Below are 19,865 nucleotides of genomic sequence, written 5' to 3'. Positions count from 1 at the left end.
TTTGCTATATTCACTGAAAAGTCCTGCTCTCTCTAGGTCTATCTGGTCATCTCCTATGAATTGTGGCTCTTCTCCAAAGACTCTCCTGGTCCCTGGGGTCCTTTCTCATTAACAGAAATCCCAGGCAAAGTGCTTTTAGATTCATTTGTACATGAATTTCTGGATCCTCTTTCCATTACCCAGCTCTAAAGGTATTTGCTTTATTTTTCTTCAGTACACAATCAGACACTCTCTTTTTCTAAGCTTGTATCCACAAATATCAGTGAGATCCTCCAGGACACAAAATCTCGCGCCTCTAAATCTTTGGGGAATTGTCCCAGGTCCTGAATTTATGAACTGAAACGATCCAGAAGGCGACTTTGCCCAGAGCATCTCTCCTCTCTGCAGAAAAGTAAACTCACTTTTATGAGTAATTCTACTGGTATTTGCACATCTGTTTGCATGTTCTGCAGCCATGCAGCCACAGTCTTTGTTACCTTAGTCCTTCACACACAATACACCTTTTATTTTGTTTTAATACCGTGTCTCTTTGCCACACAGCTTTCTTTGCATACTGGTAAAAACTTTTAAAAAAGCTTTTGGGATAAGGATGAAATATTTACAAAATACTTATACCTGATATAAAAATCCAGCACAATACATATGAACTACCGATCACAAATCCTGCATTATCAAGCTTTTAATCAACCTTTTCACAAGTAGCTTTCAAATATATGCAAAAAACATTTTAACAAATTAAGTTCCAGCAATCAATGCTCTAACTAAATCCAAACTTCCTTAATTACCCCAGTACCTTAACAACCAGTTTAATGTACTTGTCTGGGAATTTGGTTCAGTCTATTTCCCTTTCAGCCACCAGCAGTTTGGAGCAACCTGCCCTGTTCCCAGTGGAACTGAGCGGAGCCCCACATCATCAATTTGTCCCACCAATTTCAAGAGAGATGTTTGGTGGAGAAAAGCTGACTCAATTCAGCCCTCTGATTCCATTCAACCCTGCACTTGGAAATTGGAAGTGATGTGTGTTTCCGCACACAACCCCATGTTACCTTAAAAGAAAAGACAAAATAAAAAAACTGTACACGCTGCAGTTCCCAGCATTACACAGGAGCCCACTGTGGGGCACAGCAGGGATCTGGATCTGGCAGAGATCTGAGAGCATTTTGCATATTTCAATGAATCTGCAACCACAAGCCCTCAATAGGAAGAAAGAATATGTACCTCTTTTTAATCACTGCAATATGTCTTTTTCTCTCTCCTAGTGACACAACAAAACATCCCCAGATTAAACAGCAGGTAACAGGAGAGATGAGCTAATTATGTCTGATACTAAAGTAAAATTCGACTAAATGTTACACACAGTCCCACTCCTTGTAAATCTTATTTTTCCCATATTTGACTCCTGCAATAAATCTAAGCGAATTGCAGTTTCTGATCATTTGACATTTGACTCCTATGTCAATGTGTTTCTGTCATTTTCTCTCCAGGTATGATGTCTGTTCATCTTAAATAGCTTACAAAGAAGGAAGCATAGTAATTTCATAAATTATTTTTGATTCATAAGTCCATACTCATTTCAAAAGTAACTTTTGATCCAACACTAGTTCATTCCTCAGTGTTTATCTTAAGCAAGTCTGCACAGCAAGACTCCAGCTACAAACTCTCCTGATACTCTGTCCTGCAGGGACTAAAGGGATTAGCTGAAGGGTCTTATACCAGGTTTTGCTAGAGCAAATTTCACCCTGCAGTCCTTAAGCAGCCAGGGGGACAAAGTTGAATAAAAGAGGGAATATTTATGTCTTAAAAAGCAAAATATATGTGCACAGAACTTTGTGAAATTAAAACATCCCAAGTGTTTGCAACCTACATCAGGAAAAAATGCAGGTCAAAGGAGAGGAAGACCAGATGGTCACCTGAGATGGCAGAGAATATCTTGGGGCTACCAGGGCTCTACAGGTGTTTTTCAAGCACAAGATTCTGGAGCTCACACACCAGGGGATGTCTACTAAGCTGTCCAGGTCTAAGAAAAGCAGCCCCAGAGCCTGGGGGCCTGCACTGGACAAGGGAGAATTTTATCAACATTTGGCAAAACATTAGTTAGCTTTACCAAAATGTGTGAAATAGGGTCCTTGAAAAGAGATCTGATTCTCTGCAGATCTGTTTTCAAAAACAGCAGCCCACAAGGAACTTTGTGCTAAGCAGAAAGGTCATGCTGCACTCTTCTCAGATTTGGGTCACTAAGAAAAGCTCTCTTCTTTGCTTACACCTCATTTTCATGACACTTATAGAAACACTATGTTTTTGATGTTTTTATCCCATTTCCCTCAGGTACATTTGATTAAAATTCACCAACAGGTTGAATGGATTTAAGGGAAACAGAGAAAAACAGGGGGCTGCACACTGCAGAAGCCTCATTTGTTTAGGTCATTGGGCAAACACTGGGAAGAGTCAATGATTGTATCTATTTACGGCCTCACTCCAAAAGGCAGACAACCAGTGTCACTAAGGACATGGAAACCAGGGCAAACAGTCTGTAGAATATATTTCTATTCTGCAGTACAACAGTTCCACCTAAAAAAAGATGTAAATTACTTTAACTTGAATTACTTTGTAAAAGACTGTAAGAATGTAGGTATTAAAGAAAAACACAAGTGAGAACCATGGTAGTTATCAATATACACATAAAAGATGTACAGAAGCTCCGTCAGTACAGCCCAAAGCTCTGCTCTGAGATCAGCATCAAAAGACAACCCCTCAGAAATACATCCCCATAATTTCTGCTGCATCTTTTCCCATCATAGCCTGACCTTTCACTAGAAGGAATTGTCTGCCTTGAAATGTGTTGAATTCCATTTCTATTCCTACCAGTAAGCAGCCTTCAAACACAACTGCATCAGTAGTGTACATTACCAGAAATACAAGCACCACTGGGCAGGTAATTCCCAGAAGAGGTTTGGCTAGTGTCAGAAATGTGCCTGGTATCACTGAGACATGCAGGTCACCTGCCATGCTGAGACCAGAATAAATCTTTAAACCTCTGCACCCTGGGTGAAAGCATTCAGGCTTGAAAACAGTACAGCTGTTTTCTCAACATCCATACAACCTGAGAATGGGTCTGCTGCGCCTTCCTGGCTGCAGCAATTTGCTAGAAGACGTGCAGAAAGGATCACAAAAGAGCATTGACTGAAATGAACTTGTTTAAAACCTCAAACTACCCTGAAAGAGCTCTACAAAAGCTGTAGAAACTAGGTGCAGGCCAGAGCCATCTTTTACTCCAAGGTCATGCTGAATCATCTAAATGGAGTACAGTTTGTTCATATTTCTGCAGCTGTTACATAAATAACCCTATTTTCCTTCTTTATTGGAGCTGATCTCTTTTAAAATATACACTCACAAATGTGAACAGCAAGCTCACCTCCCTACTGCTATCATTAAACAATAACGAGGAGCACGGCCGTTAATCAGAAACAGACTCCAATATAAAATCCTCTCAAAACCAGACTGGCCCACTTAAAACATATATCCCTGGAAAAGTTTCCAACTGCTACAATATCTTACTGTGAGTTCCATTAAAAATACAGCTCTTCCCACAGCCATCCCATGCTTTGCTAGTGACACTCTGCTACTGAGTAGTTCTTCATGATAGATTTATGAACTACTTTGGTAAAAAAATTCCTTTCCATCCTTTACTGAGGATGTAGCACGGGTGAGTCCTCCATCCATTGACCAGATCTGATAAGGATCACACTGAGAAGGCTTGAAACTCCACAAAGGTGCAAAGATAGTTCCTTATTTCTCTGCTTGTTGCCTAAGATCCTTCAAGGAAAAGAAACTGTCACAGTCTTGAATAAATTAGCAATGAATGCTTGAAGACAATTTCATTCTCCAAAATCTTCTGAAATGCCCTGATTTAGTTGTCTGATAGAAGAAATGTGGACAATGAGTGTGCTTTTTGTAGAAATTCAGTGTGCTATACACCAACAGAGAATTCTGAATTGGGTTCTGCATTCTCTGTTGATTTTTGGAGATCTCCTGACATCATGAGGATGCCAAGATATGCGGTTTGCTCACGTTGGGATTTTTTGATAGGCTTTTTTAAAGTGTTTTACATATGGGCAAAAGAGATGGAAAAAATAATAATTTCTTGTAACCACGTTTACATTTGGAATAAAAGCTGTGTTAACTCTTAACACAACTTTGCCCTCCTGAGAGATTCAGCCTTGCCAGACCCGGACACGCTCTTAACTTCTAAAACAGCTCTTTCTCATAATAATTGCAGCTATCATAGCAACTTTTAGAGCCAAAAGTTCACAGGGTACCTCCAAAACATGTCAAAAGTCTCTATTAAGCACAAGATTGAGGTACCCTAGGGGCTCTCCTGAACACTGAAGAGCTGGGAACAGTCATAGCTTTGCAAGCAAGTGAACACAAAGAAGTGACCCCAAAGGACTCCCAGCACTGGTTTTGGACCAGTCTAAGTTTACAAATTCCTGAAAAATTTTAAGTCAAAGTACAGGTATCTTAGAAAATTTTACATCTGATGATGGACTTATTACCCCTGCTTTTACCAGCCACATTTCATGGACTTATAACAGTACCCTACATAAGAGCCCGTGGACCACAGACTGAAAATCACTGAGCAAGGTGCTCAGTTCACACCAGGCCAAAAAAGTAACAAGTCCACAGAAATTCAATTTGCATGCAAGAAAATGTCCTGGAAACTTGTGATACAAGATGGATCTGGGTGCCTTTTGTCAGCTGCAGGTCTGCAGGCCGAATTCCCCCGTGCCAGAAACTGAAGAGAAGCATGTTCCCAGCTAGACAGAGCCCAGTCCCATCCAGGGACAGTTTGATGGAACTATCTCTAAATTCCCCATTGGGATGCAAAATAAGGACTGCAATAAAGAGTGTGTGTCAGGTAATACGAATACACACATTTCTGTTACTTTCTCCTGCTAGGAACAGAGACTATGTGATGCTCACACCCTGGCTGAGGACCCAACACCTGGTCTCTTGGACAACAAGCTCTGCAGCTGTATCTCTAAGGTGACACCTTAGAAATGGGCACAAAATACAGCTTATACTGCCAACTGCATGTGAAACAGATACCCCTTATAGGAGGCTTGCAAAATAATGTTACAATTGAGTTCTTCAGATCAGGAAGTATTTAAAAAATTTAACCTTTGTGTTTTAGCATTTCAATACCAAACCACAGTAGGCTGAGGAAAAGGTCCATGAAATGCTGCATCAAGTTTGTGCCTCAAACAGCAGCACATTGAGAGGATAAAGCATGACAGTCCATCAGTACAGTTCCTAGGTGCTGTTATTACTCATTTTCACTATAAAGACTCTGCAGGTATCTCCTTGTATGACATCAGGAGCCTTACAAATGGGGATGAATCCAGCTACCAGACTGGGCATCTCTGCCTCAGAGATCTCTCATGTTTTAAACCAACACCGATGCACAGGTTTCTGATGCACTGAGATTTCCTTCCTCTGCCTGCTCAGGGACCTGGGCTGAGCTGGCCGGCCAGCCAGCCACCATGCCTGTGTGAAGGATGCAGTCACTCCCACTCCACTCCTCAGCTCCCCCCTGAATGGATCATAACTGCACCAAAGACCATCACAACCTGTTTTCCTGCCTGTACTGCCTTCTGAGCCACAAGGTTTCCTCAGAATAAACACCACAGACTTCAAAATAAAAAGGTATTTCCATGGTCATTCTTTCCACACTGATTTAAAACCTGGTCCCTGGGATTCACCAGCATCAAAAGTGGCTTTTCCAGAGAGTGAATTTCAATTTCCTTAGCCAAAGGCTGAGGTGGTGATGGAGTGTGGCCACTCTCACAGCAAATCACAGGCTGAAAGGAGAGGCTGAGCACACGATGCCCAGGACAGGCAGAGATGAGGTCACTCTTAAAGAAGGCTCCAGCTCAGAGCATCTTCTTACTGGGTGAAACGAGCCTGTGGGAGGATGCAGGGCTCCAGCCAAAAGGCAGAGATCTGGCACAAGGGCTCCTGCAAGCAGGCTCCCAGCTAATGCTTCATGGAAAATGATACAAGGCTTTTGGATGGGACAGCCACCAGTGGGTGCATTCACTTGTCTGCCTCTTTTCTCCTCTGCTCGAGTTGGAAAGACAAGGGAGACTTCAAGGGTAGCCACATCCCTCATCACCACATATACCCATAAGCCCCAAACACAAGTGACAGCCCTGCAATGGCTTTGCAGGCTTTCTGGCAGTGAAGAATTCTTGTTCACACTGATACTTTCTTTGAACACTTTCTCCAAATGGCTTATGGATAAGAGAACAGTGCAGACGTATGCACCACAAACCAGCTCAGTGAAAGGTTCCTGCAGCATCTAAAACCCACGTGTATGTGAGCAGTAAATGCTCAGAAGCCAGAGTTCCAACACTTCGGATCTGAAGACCGGTGGGATCACAACACAGTCATAAACCTATAGTAATTCAGATGACAAAGTGGAAAGAGGGAGAACAGAGTTCAGCCTAGGATCTCCCAGAAAGACTGTTTCAATTTTCTGTGAAACAGAACAGCAATTTTTTCTTAATCTTGTCTCAAAACTGCTATTGTACAGTACAATTAATTTTACTGGCCTCAAATTTTCTTTCACCTCTGCTTGTTTTATCCATTTTATAGCACTGTTATAGTACTCTATACTTGGGTCTAAATGACATTACAATTCATTGGCCACACTGCACAGGATGAAATCAACTCAAAAAAATGGAAATTATGTCTTGGATGTCATCGTATTGTGGTGATAAGCAAGAGCAAGAAAAACTAAACTCACACCAAAAAAAAACCACTTTATCTTCATTATTAGGGGTGGATAGGCTAATCTAATCAAGAAATATTTCTAACCAAGCCTGTTACTGGATCTTATCAAACTAAGTGAGCAGAGCTTGGATGGCAAAATAAGCTTACAAGAGAGAAGTTCCTTTGGTCATAATCATCAAGATTTGGCTTCTAGAGCTTTACTTTCTGTTCTGTTGGCTTACAGCATAGTAAAAGGACAAATAAGGCAGAAGAGAAAGCTCAAAAGGCAATGAGAAGAAAAACACAACTTATAAGGCACACTGTGCTCATCTGACAATTCCCAGCATCCCATAAACACCAAAAAACAATTCAGCCAGTGACCTTCAAAAAACTGGATTCCTTTACCCATGGACTGCGTACACAAGGTCAAAGTTCCACTCGACTTTAGCCTGCAGGAGTGGTGTATTAGCTATTCAGCTGTAACTCCCATAATGACAGGAGACAGCTGAGATCTGCTCAAATCAAATTACAGCTCTGATTATGCAAAACACCATGGCTCTGCATTTTCTGACACCAAGACTGAGTGCAGCTTGAAGACGTCTGCTCTAAGATTTCTAAAAACAAGCAATTAAACCAACAGGAGAAGAACTAGGTTATTACTCTACTTATATTTGGCAAAGAATACTTCAGGACAAATTATAGATACAAGTGTGTCAACAGCTGAATACAAACACTGTATTCAGAAGTATTTTGTAAAATATATCTCATACCGTCAGGGAGTTGTTTACAGGACAAAGCATCATCAAGATCTCTGGCAGTTGATGGGTCGATGGTGAAAATGCATTCTTTCCTATCCAAAGAAAAAAAGAAGAAAAGGAAAATTTATCTCCCAGTCATGAAGAAGGTATCAAAACACAGAGCCCATCAGAGACATCCAGACCACAACAACCATGTTTTCAGAAGACTCTGTTGAAACATCTTCCAGTCTAATCCGAATTCTAAATCTAATCTATTTTTAAAAAAATGGTTTAGACAAGTGAATCTCCTTGGGTATCTTTTCATTTTTCTTTTTGGTTTAACTGCTTGCTCTTAGTAGCTTTCATTTCATTACAGATATTCCTCCACAAAAACTAAACAATTTAGCCCATCAGTTCACTCCAAAGAAACAAGCAAGAAAAAGTCTAGATGCCTTGCAGCTAGAGTAAAAATAGATTGTTCCTAATTGCAAAGTTAAATGGAACACAAATAACCCTCATGCTCATGCCAAAGAGTAGATGTCACACCATCTGACACTCCGTGAGCACAGCTAGCACAGAGCAGAGGCACTGAAACACATACAAACCAAGCTGAATGTGACAAAACTGAGTGAGAGTTTTGCTCCCAGTAAAGACACCCAGGAGCTGCAGGACTTTATAAAACCTACACTGCCAATTACGCATCAAAGGGAAAAGCAGGTTATAGAAAGGACAAGCTCCAAATCAGCTCATTAAATCTTACAAATCAACCTGGTGCTCAGGAAAAGCTGAACATCCTTTTGCATGTGCTGTAGCAGGTGGCACGTGGAATATGCAGCCCTGCCCTGGAAGGCTCACATATGTATGTCCTGTAAAGATGGGTGGCAGGAACACTGGGAACACACCAAGTTGGACCACAGATATGGTCTAGGGCCACACAGATGGGATAAATAAAGCATCTGACTCAGGAACCATCATGTTTCATAGAGCAGAGCCTGGCACCAGTGAGACACAAAATCTGAAGCACTCAACAAATAAAACTCCCTAAAATCCTGCTTCAGGGCCTCCCTTGAACCCAGGCTGTCTTACAGCAACTTCTTTCCCAGACCTCTGGACTATAGCAGAGTTCTCACAAGCACTGTGAGGAATGCAGGACCAGAGCTGAAGAGCAATGAGGTCAGTAAAGTAATGGGTTTGCTGGTTTATTTTGCTTTTATCTTAACTTTTAGGATAAGTTCAGCCCCTCCCTAGTTAAAGGATCCCCAAGCACAATGGTATAGGCTGAGGCTGCCACAGAAGAGATCAGACCACTGCTTTTCTTCTTTTCTCTTTGCCACAGAAAAGACTCATATCACGATGGCAACTCCCTTCTAGAGATGTATAATGAGAACACACGCTATTTTCCTTACAGCATAACCACTGGTATTACTCCAGGGGTAGGAGAGGTGGGACAGGAAAAATGACAGCAAATTCTTAAAGGAACAAGTATACACGGAATTAGAAAGTCTTAGTCTTTTTGTATGGGTGCTCTCTCAGTGAGAGCAACGCCCCCAACTTTGCAGATCTACCACTTCATTACTGAAATGCTCTGGGTGGTATCTGCTGGCGTCAGACAGCTGGCAGCATGTATTTATGTAATTCCACCAGGCACACTAAATAGAGATTTTCAAAGACATAAAAATCAGTAAAGCACTTCTGAGACTTCGAAAATCTTTCGGAATATGCTGGCTTTCAGACTGGATAGCAAAACTGCCTTAATCCCCAGATGCACGTTAGTTTCTGATCCTTTGCATGCATCTAAACAAATTAAGAGACTGTGACACTGGAAGATATAAAATCTTTCAACTACACCGGGACTTTGATCTGTTGGTGCCAGCACTAGAAATCAACCAAATTTTAAAGGTTTGCAAGCAACCTTACCTCCAAAAATACATATTCCTTAAAATTCCACCTAAGGGTGGAATTTCAGGATAACACCACTCCAAGGCATCGTGCAACTCTCTTTAGGGAGCTGTGCATATGCAGATAGACACTACTCTACTACAAACAGTATGGGACATGCACATGTGCCAGCCTGCATGTATTTACACCAGGTCCCACTAACACACAGGGTATAAAGGGCCCCACCCAGCCACATCCAGTTAATCTTTAAGTTACTTCATTTAAGAGAGTCAACTGAATGGACATGAATGGCTTGCTTTATCTAGCAAGTGAGCAAGAAAAAAGGCTAAGAGCTGCTTCAAAGAGAATGTGGGTTCCTGTGTCGGGGGAATACAGAGCTTATCCCAGATGTTCAGGGCTTGCCACCACAAGCATCTGCCACCCATTGCCAATTGTAGCTCCAGGCAGCTAAAAAATTAGCAGATTGGTTTCAACAAAGTGCATATTTGCAGCGTGCCCTAAATAGAAGTGAGCAGAAATACAGGGGTGCCAAATGTTTTGCCACATTTATACAGCGGTAGCGACTAAGGGGCTGATTTGCTGAGATGTGTTTGGCCAGTCAAGTCTACTGCAGAGGCTAATGGTGGTCCCAGTTCAGAGAGTCTAAACCTGTAAGGCTGGTGGGCCAGCCCCAGCCTCCCTTTGTGTTCAGCCTGCTGCCCTTGGGGATGTGCTGGCTGGCTCTGAGCTGTCTCTCAGCACAGGAATGGTTGGCACAGACACAGCTTGCAGACATCTGAGATACATAAACTCACAGATGCAAAGCTGAAGTGGGGTCCAAATTCTGATTTAGCATTTCGCACCAGCTTGGGTATGTTTAACCACCAGGCTCAGATCTGCTTCTCCTTTAGAACTATTCAAGGGAGTTGGACTTGTAGCTTGTCACAGGCAGTTTATTCTGGGCACAGACTACAAGGTGAGGTAAGAAAGTCACTGAGCAAGTAAAACATGGAATGATACTCCTTGGCATAAGGATACTGCAGAAGTGCTGCAGAGCCGATGGCCAGGTAGTCAATGGGACAAGAGAAGCCAACCTCAAAGCAGAGCTCCAAGTCCACAGCAGTGAGATAATCCTGGCACACAGGCCTACACCTAGATGAAAGTTTCTGAGTGAATTTGGCTCACCAGTAACAACATTATTAAGTGTGATTAATTATATTTCTGGTTTCCAGTTTTTATTACTGAAGAAGTTTCAGATGGCCACTGGAACAAGGGCTGGCTTGTGGGATTCATGGAGTGATGGGTCTGCAGCTCTGAGCCTGAGGGCAGCACTCTGCACACTTGCTCCTCCAGGGCACAGTCTCACATTCTCAGCTATCTCCTCCTGCTTTTCCTCCAGGCCTAGTGGTATCACTTTTATCTCCAGGATGCCCCAGAGAGCTGTCTCTCATCCTGGAGAATCAGGCAATGCAGTGGAAGCAAGGGGAGAAAAGGCTGGGTGTAGGCAGCACAGCCTGCCCCTGCTCTACAAATTGTCCCCTCCCTTGGCACCTACACCAGCCAACCCTGCCCACACCTCTGGGAGGACCCTGGAGGCATCTGACAAAAACCATCTGGGTGAAGAAACAACACTGCTCTCAGCTATGTGGCAAATCTGCCCTGTGAAGAGGAAGAAGTTGTTCAGATTCCTGCCCTGACCATACTGTCTGGCTGTGCAATGCCCCAAAGGCTGTGGCACAAGGGATCTCAGAGAGATCAGACTGCATTTCTGACTGTAACCAGTAACAAGACCAGCCTGCAGCAAGTTTTTTGATTAAACCACAAGGGACAGAATGTTTCATGCACCTGCTGACAAAGGTGTTACTTAAATCCACAGCTACATGCACACACATGTGCATTGACTGACTACGGGTATACACAAATCAGCAGTGTCTCCAGCTGCTGCAGGGCCACCAAGGTGACCTTGTGGGTTAAGGAGCTTGATCATCCCCCTCTCTCCCTTCTTTCAAGGCCTCAAAGGAAGCATCTCTCATTGCCATCACACCTAAAAAAAACCTGGTTTATTCACTTCAAATTATCAAAACATACTTCGTAAAAGTAATGAGATGATCTAAGTCCACTTGTTCCAACATACAATTTGGTTAAAAGAAAATGGTTTAAGAGATAGAGACATAAAGAATTAAGAGATTTTCTGGTCTTCATGCTGGAAAGGACTGGAGATAAGTATGTGCCTTTAAGAACCAGCACTGGTCAAAAAAACCCCCAAACATTTCATTGTGGAAACTTCCATTTTTTACAGGACCCTCTTCATGCAAAACAGATGTTTAATGCAGGTTTGTAGAGGTGAACTTGCTCTGGCATGGAGTTTCCACCGATGGAAGAACAAAATCTTTCCTCCCTTCTCCTTATTTTAGAGGTTTCAAGCACCAGAGCAAGGCAATGCCTGCAAGACTTTGGGAGGATTGGGGGAACGCCTCACACTGACCTCGGTGGACTTGAAAGCAAGAGTCAGGAAAGCAGGAGCCACCCACACTGACCAGACCCTGCCAGCCCCCAGCAGCACTGGCCAAGCCACCTCTAGCTCCAAGGCAGTGACAAGGGCACTACTAAAGCTGGATCTGTCTGAGCTTTGCTCTCATCTTGCAAATCAACCACCTGGGGGAAAAAATATTACAGAAAGAGCACTTAGTTTATTACACAGTAATGACAATGTCAACCTATACAGGCTGGTATATCAATCCTAATTTAAGGGAAGCTAATTAAATGCAGTTGCTCTTTGCACAGCTTCAGGAAGACTAATTAAAGCAGACAAGCATGTCTGCAAAGCAGTTAGTCTTTTTACCTTTAACAGGACCTATTATAAATGGCTAGTGCAGCAGTAGAAGTAAGGTAAGTAGTTTGTTGGTGAGCTGGAATTACAGTCATGGTAATTAAAATGTTCACAGATCACAGGACTGCAACAGCAGTTTGTTTTACTTTGTGCAAATACATACATCTATGTATACATCTATGCTAAGGTAGTCACAAGAATCAGCAGAGAAAACACTGTACAGGTGGTGCCCCAAAGATTGCCACAATATATTCATTTTTGCCAGTTAAACTGTTCAGAATTAAACATATCAGCTAGTTTAGCCATAAAATACGAACACTTGCAACAGCAGGAGATGATAAATCCCAGTGGTCAGGGCTCACTCTTTGCTCAAGGGGGAGGCTACCTGCATTGGGATGAAGCATTGCGATGGTAAGCCATGGGCTCAGGATTATTAGAGGCAAGGTTTCTGGCATGACCAGTTGCCAGTTGCAAAACTTGGGTGTTAACTGCAATTTTCTTGCTGCTTGGAGAGAAGTGCCAGTTTTGTACACAGTAGACAAAGCAGCACCCCCACAGATCCTCCTTTGCAACTCGATCTTCCCAAGCAGCAGCACACAGATGAGTCAACTCACCAGAGGATATTTGTAGCCCAGATTTTCACCACTAATAAATGCCAACAACCATGAAATACCAGTCCAGAGAACTGCATGTACCCACTAGGGCATCAGAAAACCCTTCATGAAGCAAGATGTCCTTACCAGCTGATGTAACCTTTCATGGGAGGCAGAGTCCTAAAGAAGCAAAGTATGACCCAGCTATTCAGGAACCAGAGCATGGGAGGAATTTCACCCCAGGCACCACAAGCACAAGTCAGCTGGCAGCCAAACCATGTCCATGCTCCTGTGTGATGCAGATCACCACTCCTCCTGGTCCTCGAAGCAGCCACCACCATCTCAAGTCCCTCAGGCTGAAGCCCTGACTTTGGCATCTGTCTGAACTTGGACTGCTCAGGAATGAGGCTGTGGGCAGAATTTAGACTGTCAAGTCTCAGGAGAGAAAAAGAGAGAGATTCTTCACAAGAAAATCAGAGCACCTAAGGAAGGGGCTGAGCAGGGAATCACTGAAAGTCTTTCAACAGGAAACCCAGACAAAGGGTCTGGAAGAGAAGGAAATGGAAGGGAACCAAATCAAATGGAATAGAACTACTTCAGTTGGAAGGGACCAACAGCAATCATCTGGCCCAACTGCCTGACCTATTTAGGGCTGACCAAATAAAAGCATGTTGTAGTTAAGGGCTTTGTCCACATGCCTCTTAAACACTGACAGGGCTGGGGCACTGACCACCCCTCTAGGAGACCTGTTACAGTGTTTGACCACCTTCTTGGTAAAGAAATGCTTCCTAATATCCAGTCTAAACTTCCCCTGCTGCAGCTTTGAACCATTCCCACATGTCCTGTCACTGGAGAGAAGAGATTAGCACCTCCCTCTCCACTTCCCTGTCTCAAGAAGCTGATAGAACTACGGCACCTGAACTTAATTACCTTATTTACCTCCCCATTCTGACTCCCCGCCCGTGGGCAACTTTCAGATCAAAGCAGTCTCCTGGGACATTCACTGGACATTCACGAAGACCAACACATCTAAAACAACTAAAAAAGAGAACAAAGAACACACCAGAAGCCTGAAGGTGGCTGAAACCTGCTGCCTGTGAATTCCAGCATTCAAGATTCAAGCAACTCAGTGGCTACACACTGACATCCTGCCCTGCCCCAGGCGCAGTCGTCAAGGCCCACAGTCCCTCCAGCCATCCAAAGACTCCTGAGGCACCAAGCTGAATCCTTTGCAGATTCAAATCAGCCAATTTCCAAAGGCCAGACTGCTTCAGCAGGAGGTGAAATAGGAATGACCATCATTTTGTTTATTAAAGTTTCGGCAGCGCAAGCCTTCTTTAAACTTGGGCATGTCGGTGCTAAGACATTTACAGTACGAGTGACTGCATGTCTAGACACTTGCAGTGCATTTACATTCTTCTAGGGACTCCTTAGATTGTCCTGTTCTCTTCACTCTGTGAATACATACAATAGCCTGGTGGGAGTGAAAGCTCAGCCTCCTGGTTTACCCTTATTAACTCCAGCTCAAAGCTGGCATTTTAAAATTAAGCATAGCAAAGGCACTTTTAGAATCTTTAAGCTCTTCAGGTCATTTCTAAGACCCTGCTGAGCTCCATCTTGCAAAAGCTACGCAGACACCATTTCTTAGAGCTGGAAACAGTTGTTTTAATTTGGGAACAGACATGCTAGAGCTGTCAACTCACTCCAGTGAATGCTACGAACATTTTTTCACACAACAATCCAATTGTTATGGCAACCACAAAAATCAATCTCGTTCTTCAATCACAAGTAAACCCAGCTCGACCATGGTTTGTTACAAAGTGCCAATAAGCATGGGACCAGTCCCGCCAATATTCATCACTTCAATGGGGATGAAGTGCCTTTTCTCCAAGAGAAATTTCAGAGACCAATCAGTGCCTGAGCATTTCAGAGACTTCAACATCCCACTCCTAAAGACATTTATTACTTGTAGTGTCTACCACATTTGTCACACTTGATGCTGGCAGATTTTAGTTAAAACCTAAGAGTGGCTGCTTCCAAGACAGCCTCTTAAAAGGAATGTATTTTAAAAATATGCCTGCAAGAGAAGTACCCTGACAAATCTCTGATGGCACTCTGAATGCCCTGTAACAGACTGACAAAGATACTTGACACATCACAAAAGTCTTTTGGTATGGTGCATAAATTTCAAAATGAACCAAAATTATAAAATAATTAGAAGCAAAAACTAATCCCTCCAAACACTGAGCATTATAAGCCCCACAAAAATCCAGCAGAGCACAAAATGCATTGAAAGTCCAACTTCAAACCAGTACTATTCTTTTTAATTTCTCTGTGTTATTGTTTTAGCTAATGTCCTGTTCTGGTTCAGAAAAGAGACCTCAGTCCAAGAGAGCAGCTGACAATGACTCCTGGTGTATTACACATCTACAATAATAAACTTTCACATTTTCACCAGGGACTGCTCACTGGATTGCCGAACCAGAATCAATTACTCCTTCTATTTATCCTTCTATTATTTCCTCCATATTTATGGCCTCCAAGTAAGGGGGAAGACAGAAAAAAAGACCACTGCAGTCTTATAACGTACCTATGAAAAGCCAACATATATTTATAAACAAGATCAGAGTCTCTGGGAGGCCAAGTACTAGCAGTATTTCCTACAAGTCATGCTGTAATTGTGCCACAAATATAATGAGTTCTGAGCACCACCACTATCCCACGCAAGAAGGCAGAGTGTAATTGAAAATGCACTTGCATTATATAAACTACTTTAATCATAGATGCACAGGGCTGGAAATGGAAGAGACATTAGGTCATCCAGCCCCCATAGGTCAGAGCCAGGCTACTCATGACAATACATTTGCAAGGACTTTCTCCTGCATGGTATCAAGCATCTTTAGTGATGGAGTTTCCAGCCCTTTCTTTAGCAGTCTACACTAAAGTCTATTTTGGGTTGGACAGGAAAGGTTTCCTCTTTGTTTTACCTTGTCCTCATAACACCCCTTTCATAACATCCCACCATCATAAATGATTCTCATTTTTTCATTTTCTTGGTCCACATATTTTTAACTATCAACTACTATATCTTTCACAAACTTCCAGTTTCGGTGTTGGCAGATACACATTGAACAGTTAATCCTTCCTTGTAAATCAATCCCTTATCTCCCAGAATATATTTGCTAGTCTTTTCCAGACTGTCCCACTTCTAATCCATGCTGTGGTATCTCCAGGACAGCTCTGCCTCATACACTTGCATTTGGGCCATCTCTATTATGATTTATGGATTGTTGGGGTTTTTTATGGAATGAGCTGAGAATAACCTGGTAACAAAGATCCAATCACCCAAAAAGTGGGACAGATGGACAGGTTAAAGCATGCTTCAGATCACTCCATCAGAGTGGAATCACGAGTAAAATACTGTTCCTTGTAATGACCAGCCTGTCCTAGTGATCAGCCCTGAAATACCACAGGCAGGGATACACCACCTCACTGACTGGAGTAGTTCTGGGTTTCTTCACCTACAGCATCAGAGACAGATACCTGGGTTGACACTAGGACTTCATCTCTTGTCCACCCTGTGATATCTGACCTGTAGTGAGAGCAGGGTACCAGCAAAGCACTGTGGTATCAAGTAAAGAGGCAATATTTGGCACACCTGAACTGCACCACTTAACATATATAAATATGAGAGGATATGGCATGTTCCTCTGCTCATCAAAACCTCACCTTGAGATCCAGTGGAATCTAGCAAGAAACAGGGACACTGTCAAACTTATTTAAGATTTTATCCTCATCTCCTTCTGTTATTCCCTCCACTTCTCTCCATAAAATAGGTATCCTGGCAAGAACAAGAATGTATGTATAATAACCTAGGTGCAAAAGTTATTACTGTTTTCCACAACTAAACAGATTTCTAACAAAGCAAGGTTAGGTGTGATGGCCTACAAGATCAGAAAGCAATAATCCTATCCAACCACACACCACCAATTCTGCTTGAAGCTGCACTTCCAATGATCACATGCATCTTCCTATAAGGAAAAACACAGGTGAAGTTGCCTTGTGTCTATGTACACCAGGCACTGGTAACAGCATCTGAGAGCACAGACCATGCCTCATTTTGTACAAAACAGGGTCACCACAATTGCTGTAGATATACTGTAGTAGAAAATGTTATGAAAACAGAGAAGAGGACCAAAAGAAGCCAACCAGAAGCAAGGAGCTGAATCACATCACTGGCAACAGCACCCTGAGCATACTTACTCAAGAGTTTCACTTACTCAGCTAATGGCAGAGAATGGAGCTAACATGAGCTCTCCTCATCAGTCCAAGAATGGTACAGCTGCCCAGACTGCCTGGAGAGCAGAAGTACCCAGAGCAGGTACAGTCACCATCACCAAGTTCTGGAATCAACCCTATTATGGAGGAACTGGATCTGATGTGCTTAGACACCACTGAGTAATCCTTTGTACGCCACCTGTGTATCTAATCCGATGCATCTCTCTATGGAGAACATTTAATTAGTCACAGAACAGCTCAGTGAGAGAACACAGATCATAATCTGGCCCTCTTCATGTCTCCATTCCACTCCAAGATAACAGTCAGTTCTGTAGCAATGTTGCTTATACATTTGCTAAACAAGTCATTTCTCAGTTTTCATCAGAAACCAGAGCATTTTTACATATCCTATTATAGCTGAGTAAGACTTGCTCTACTTAACACTAGCTTTTTGTAGTGGAAAATCTCCAGGAAACAAGCTGTTTAACAATGTTTTATCTGCCCTGCACTCCTTTCTAACTAAAGCTGTCCACCTGCCTTGGAAAGACATCTGTCTCGGAGGCTGACTGCTTTCCTCCAACACCCCTTGCACAGTTCAAGGCTGCCATTTTTACCATCACCTCTAGTTTTATCAGCCAAAAATTTCCTTGGGCATCTACAGCAAAGACCATGCTGTCAAACCCTTACTATACACAGTGCTAATCCCTGTTACCAGCTGTAACACTGCTCGAGAAAGAAATAAATGAAAAGTAGAGCTGCAGTGCAGGTACCAATAGTGCTGCAGAGCTTCGCTCCCCAGTGGGCAGAGGGACACAGCAGAGCACCTCTGCTCTTCTTCCCTTATCAACCAAAGGAAGGATGCCACATTTCTGAAGGGGCAGCCAAAATTACAAATTTGGCCTTCAACAACTTGGATCAGTTGCAATTGAGGTGACATGCTGAAATACAGTGAGATGCAAATTTGAACTGAAGGCTTCAATGCATTCATTTGCCTGCAAGAGCAAAGTTCAGCAACTCTGCCCTGCAAGGGAAGCAAGTGAGCATTAATTGTCTCCTGCCAATGCAGTGGACCCTGGCTGTCCCCCAGCCTGCTGCCCTTTTAGCCTTGTGGGAGGAACAGCTGGTCACACTGCCATTCAGGGGGGCCTTGGCAGAGAAATGGTCTGGTGGGAATCTCATGAAGCTCAAAGGGAAAAACAGAGACCTGCACATGGGGAGGAATAACCTTGTGCACCAGTACAGACTGGGGAAGAACCAGCTGGAAAGCAGCTTAACAGAAAAGGATGTCCTGATGGACAAGTTAAACATGGACCAACAATATGTCACTGTAGCAAAGGCGGCCAAGAGACTCCGGGGCTGCGTTAGGAAGCGTGCTGCCAGAAGGCCAAGGGATGCATTCCTTCAATCCTTCCCCGCTGCTTGGCACTGGTGAGACCACAATTTGAGTGCTGTGTCCAGTTCTGGGCTCTCCAGCACCAGGGAGAGAGATATCAACATACTGGTGCAAGTTTGCCGAAGGGCCTTGATGATGATTAAGGAATCAGAACACCCAGCCTACAAGGAGAGGCTGAGAGAGCTGGGACTGTTCAGCTTTGAGAAGAGAAGGCTCAGGCAATGAGATCTTTGCAGTGTGAAAATACATCTGATGTAAGGAGTAAAAAAACCAGCAAGACAATTTCCAGTGGTATCCAACAGGACAAGAGACAATGGGCACAAACCACAGGAGAATCTATTTGAAGGTTAAAAGCACATATTTTTCTGAACCCAAGAACATGTTCCTCAGAGGGTTTGTGGAAACTTTCTCTTTGGAGCTACCCAAACCCCTAACGGGCACAGCCCTGAGCAGCCTGGTCTAGCTAAGCCTGCTTTGAACAATGGGGTTGGAGCAGATGATCTCTAGAGGTGCCTTCCAAGCTGAACAATTTAATGATTCTCAGGAGTTTAGCCCTGCTCAGCTGAAGTCAGTTTCTGCTCCTCAGAACACATCCATCTTGTAGATATTTCAGAGTTCCCTGCCACAGCACCCTTTCTCTGCTCAGTATTTTTAGCTTATTGTTTTGTATTTTGCCAGCTGAGAAACTGCAGTTTGTAATTTTACCTTCAGCTTCATATTTCTTCTTAAAAGTGAATACAATGTCCTGTTTATAATAATAAAATCACTAGTTGGCAGGATGACATCAAATGGAAAAAGAGAAAGCAACTGGAAAATTTAGAGCAAGCAATTTTGAGTGCCAAGTTTCACATTTGTAATAGTCCAGCGGAGGTCAACAGGCTCACTTATTATTAGGCAAATGGTAAAGAAATAGATATCCTCTAGTTCTTCCATGTTAGACTATATAAACCATCTCTACTTGAACAGGTTCTAACACTTTCCAAAAAAGTGATGTTATACATTTTCCACAGTAACACCAACAATGGGAGACAAGGAAAAGGCAGAACTGCTTTGCAAAGAACGGCCTTTTTTCTCTCTCCAATATTTAGGTTTTTGTTTCCCACTATGATTGGACTTTCCTGGCTTTAGTTTCTTGTCCCAGTTAAGCAGTAAAGGAAACAAAAAGATATGAATGAAATTAGAAACATTTGGAATGAGTCTTAGAAATAGCTTTGGGGTTTCTTAGATTCCTGGCTACACCTCTTCAAATGGCGTCCTCCTCCCCCTGCCCCAGCTCCTGCACCCACCTCTGAAATTTGTATTTCCTTCTTTGCCCTCACCCCTCTTTTCTCCAGGAGCTACATTTTGTCCCAAAGCAAACAAGGAAATTAAAATTACATGTTGTA

At 42.9% G+C, this 19,865-nt stretch overlaps 1 protein-coding gene across 3 annotated transcripts in view; it reads right to left on the bottom strand.

Moving 5' to 3' along the window:
- The window catches only part of DIS3L2 (DIS3 like 3'-5' exoribonuclease 2), a 184,646-nt gene that overhangs the window by 82,567 nt on the left and 82,214 nt on the right, over positions 1–19,865 (bottom strand). For all 3 annotated transcript variants that reach the window (XM_042041857.1, XM_042041858.1, XM_042041860.1), the window contains exon 11: positions 7,542–7,621. In XM_042041857.1, the coding sequence (XP_041897791.1) occupies positions 7,542–7,621 (80 nt within the window). The remainder of the gene's footprint in view (positions 1–7,541; positions 7,622–19,865) is intronic.

This window comes from Corvus kubaryi, unplaced genomic scaffold (genome assembly GCF_017639235.1).
Source record: "Corvus kubaryi isolate FWS band 111438036 unplaced genomic scaffold, C.kubaryi_AGA036_p1.0 37397, whole genome shotgun sequence".
Classification (NCBI taxonomy): Eukaryota; Metazoa; Chordata; class Aves; order Passeriformes; family Corvidae; genus Corvus; species Corvus kubaryi.
Note: the sequence above shows the minus strand (reverse complement) of the source record. Positions and strands in the feature narration are given on the sequence as shown.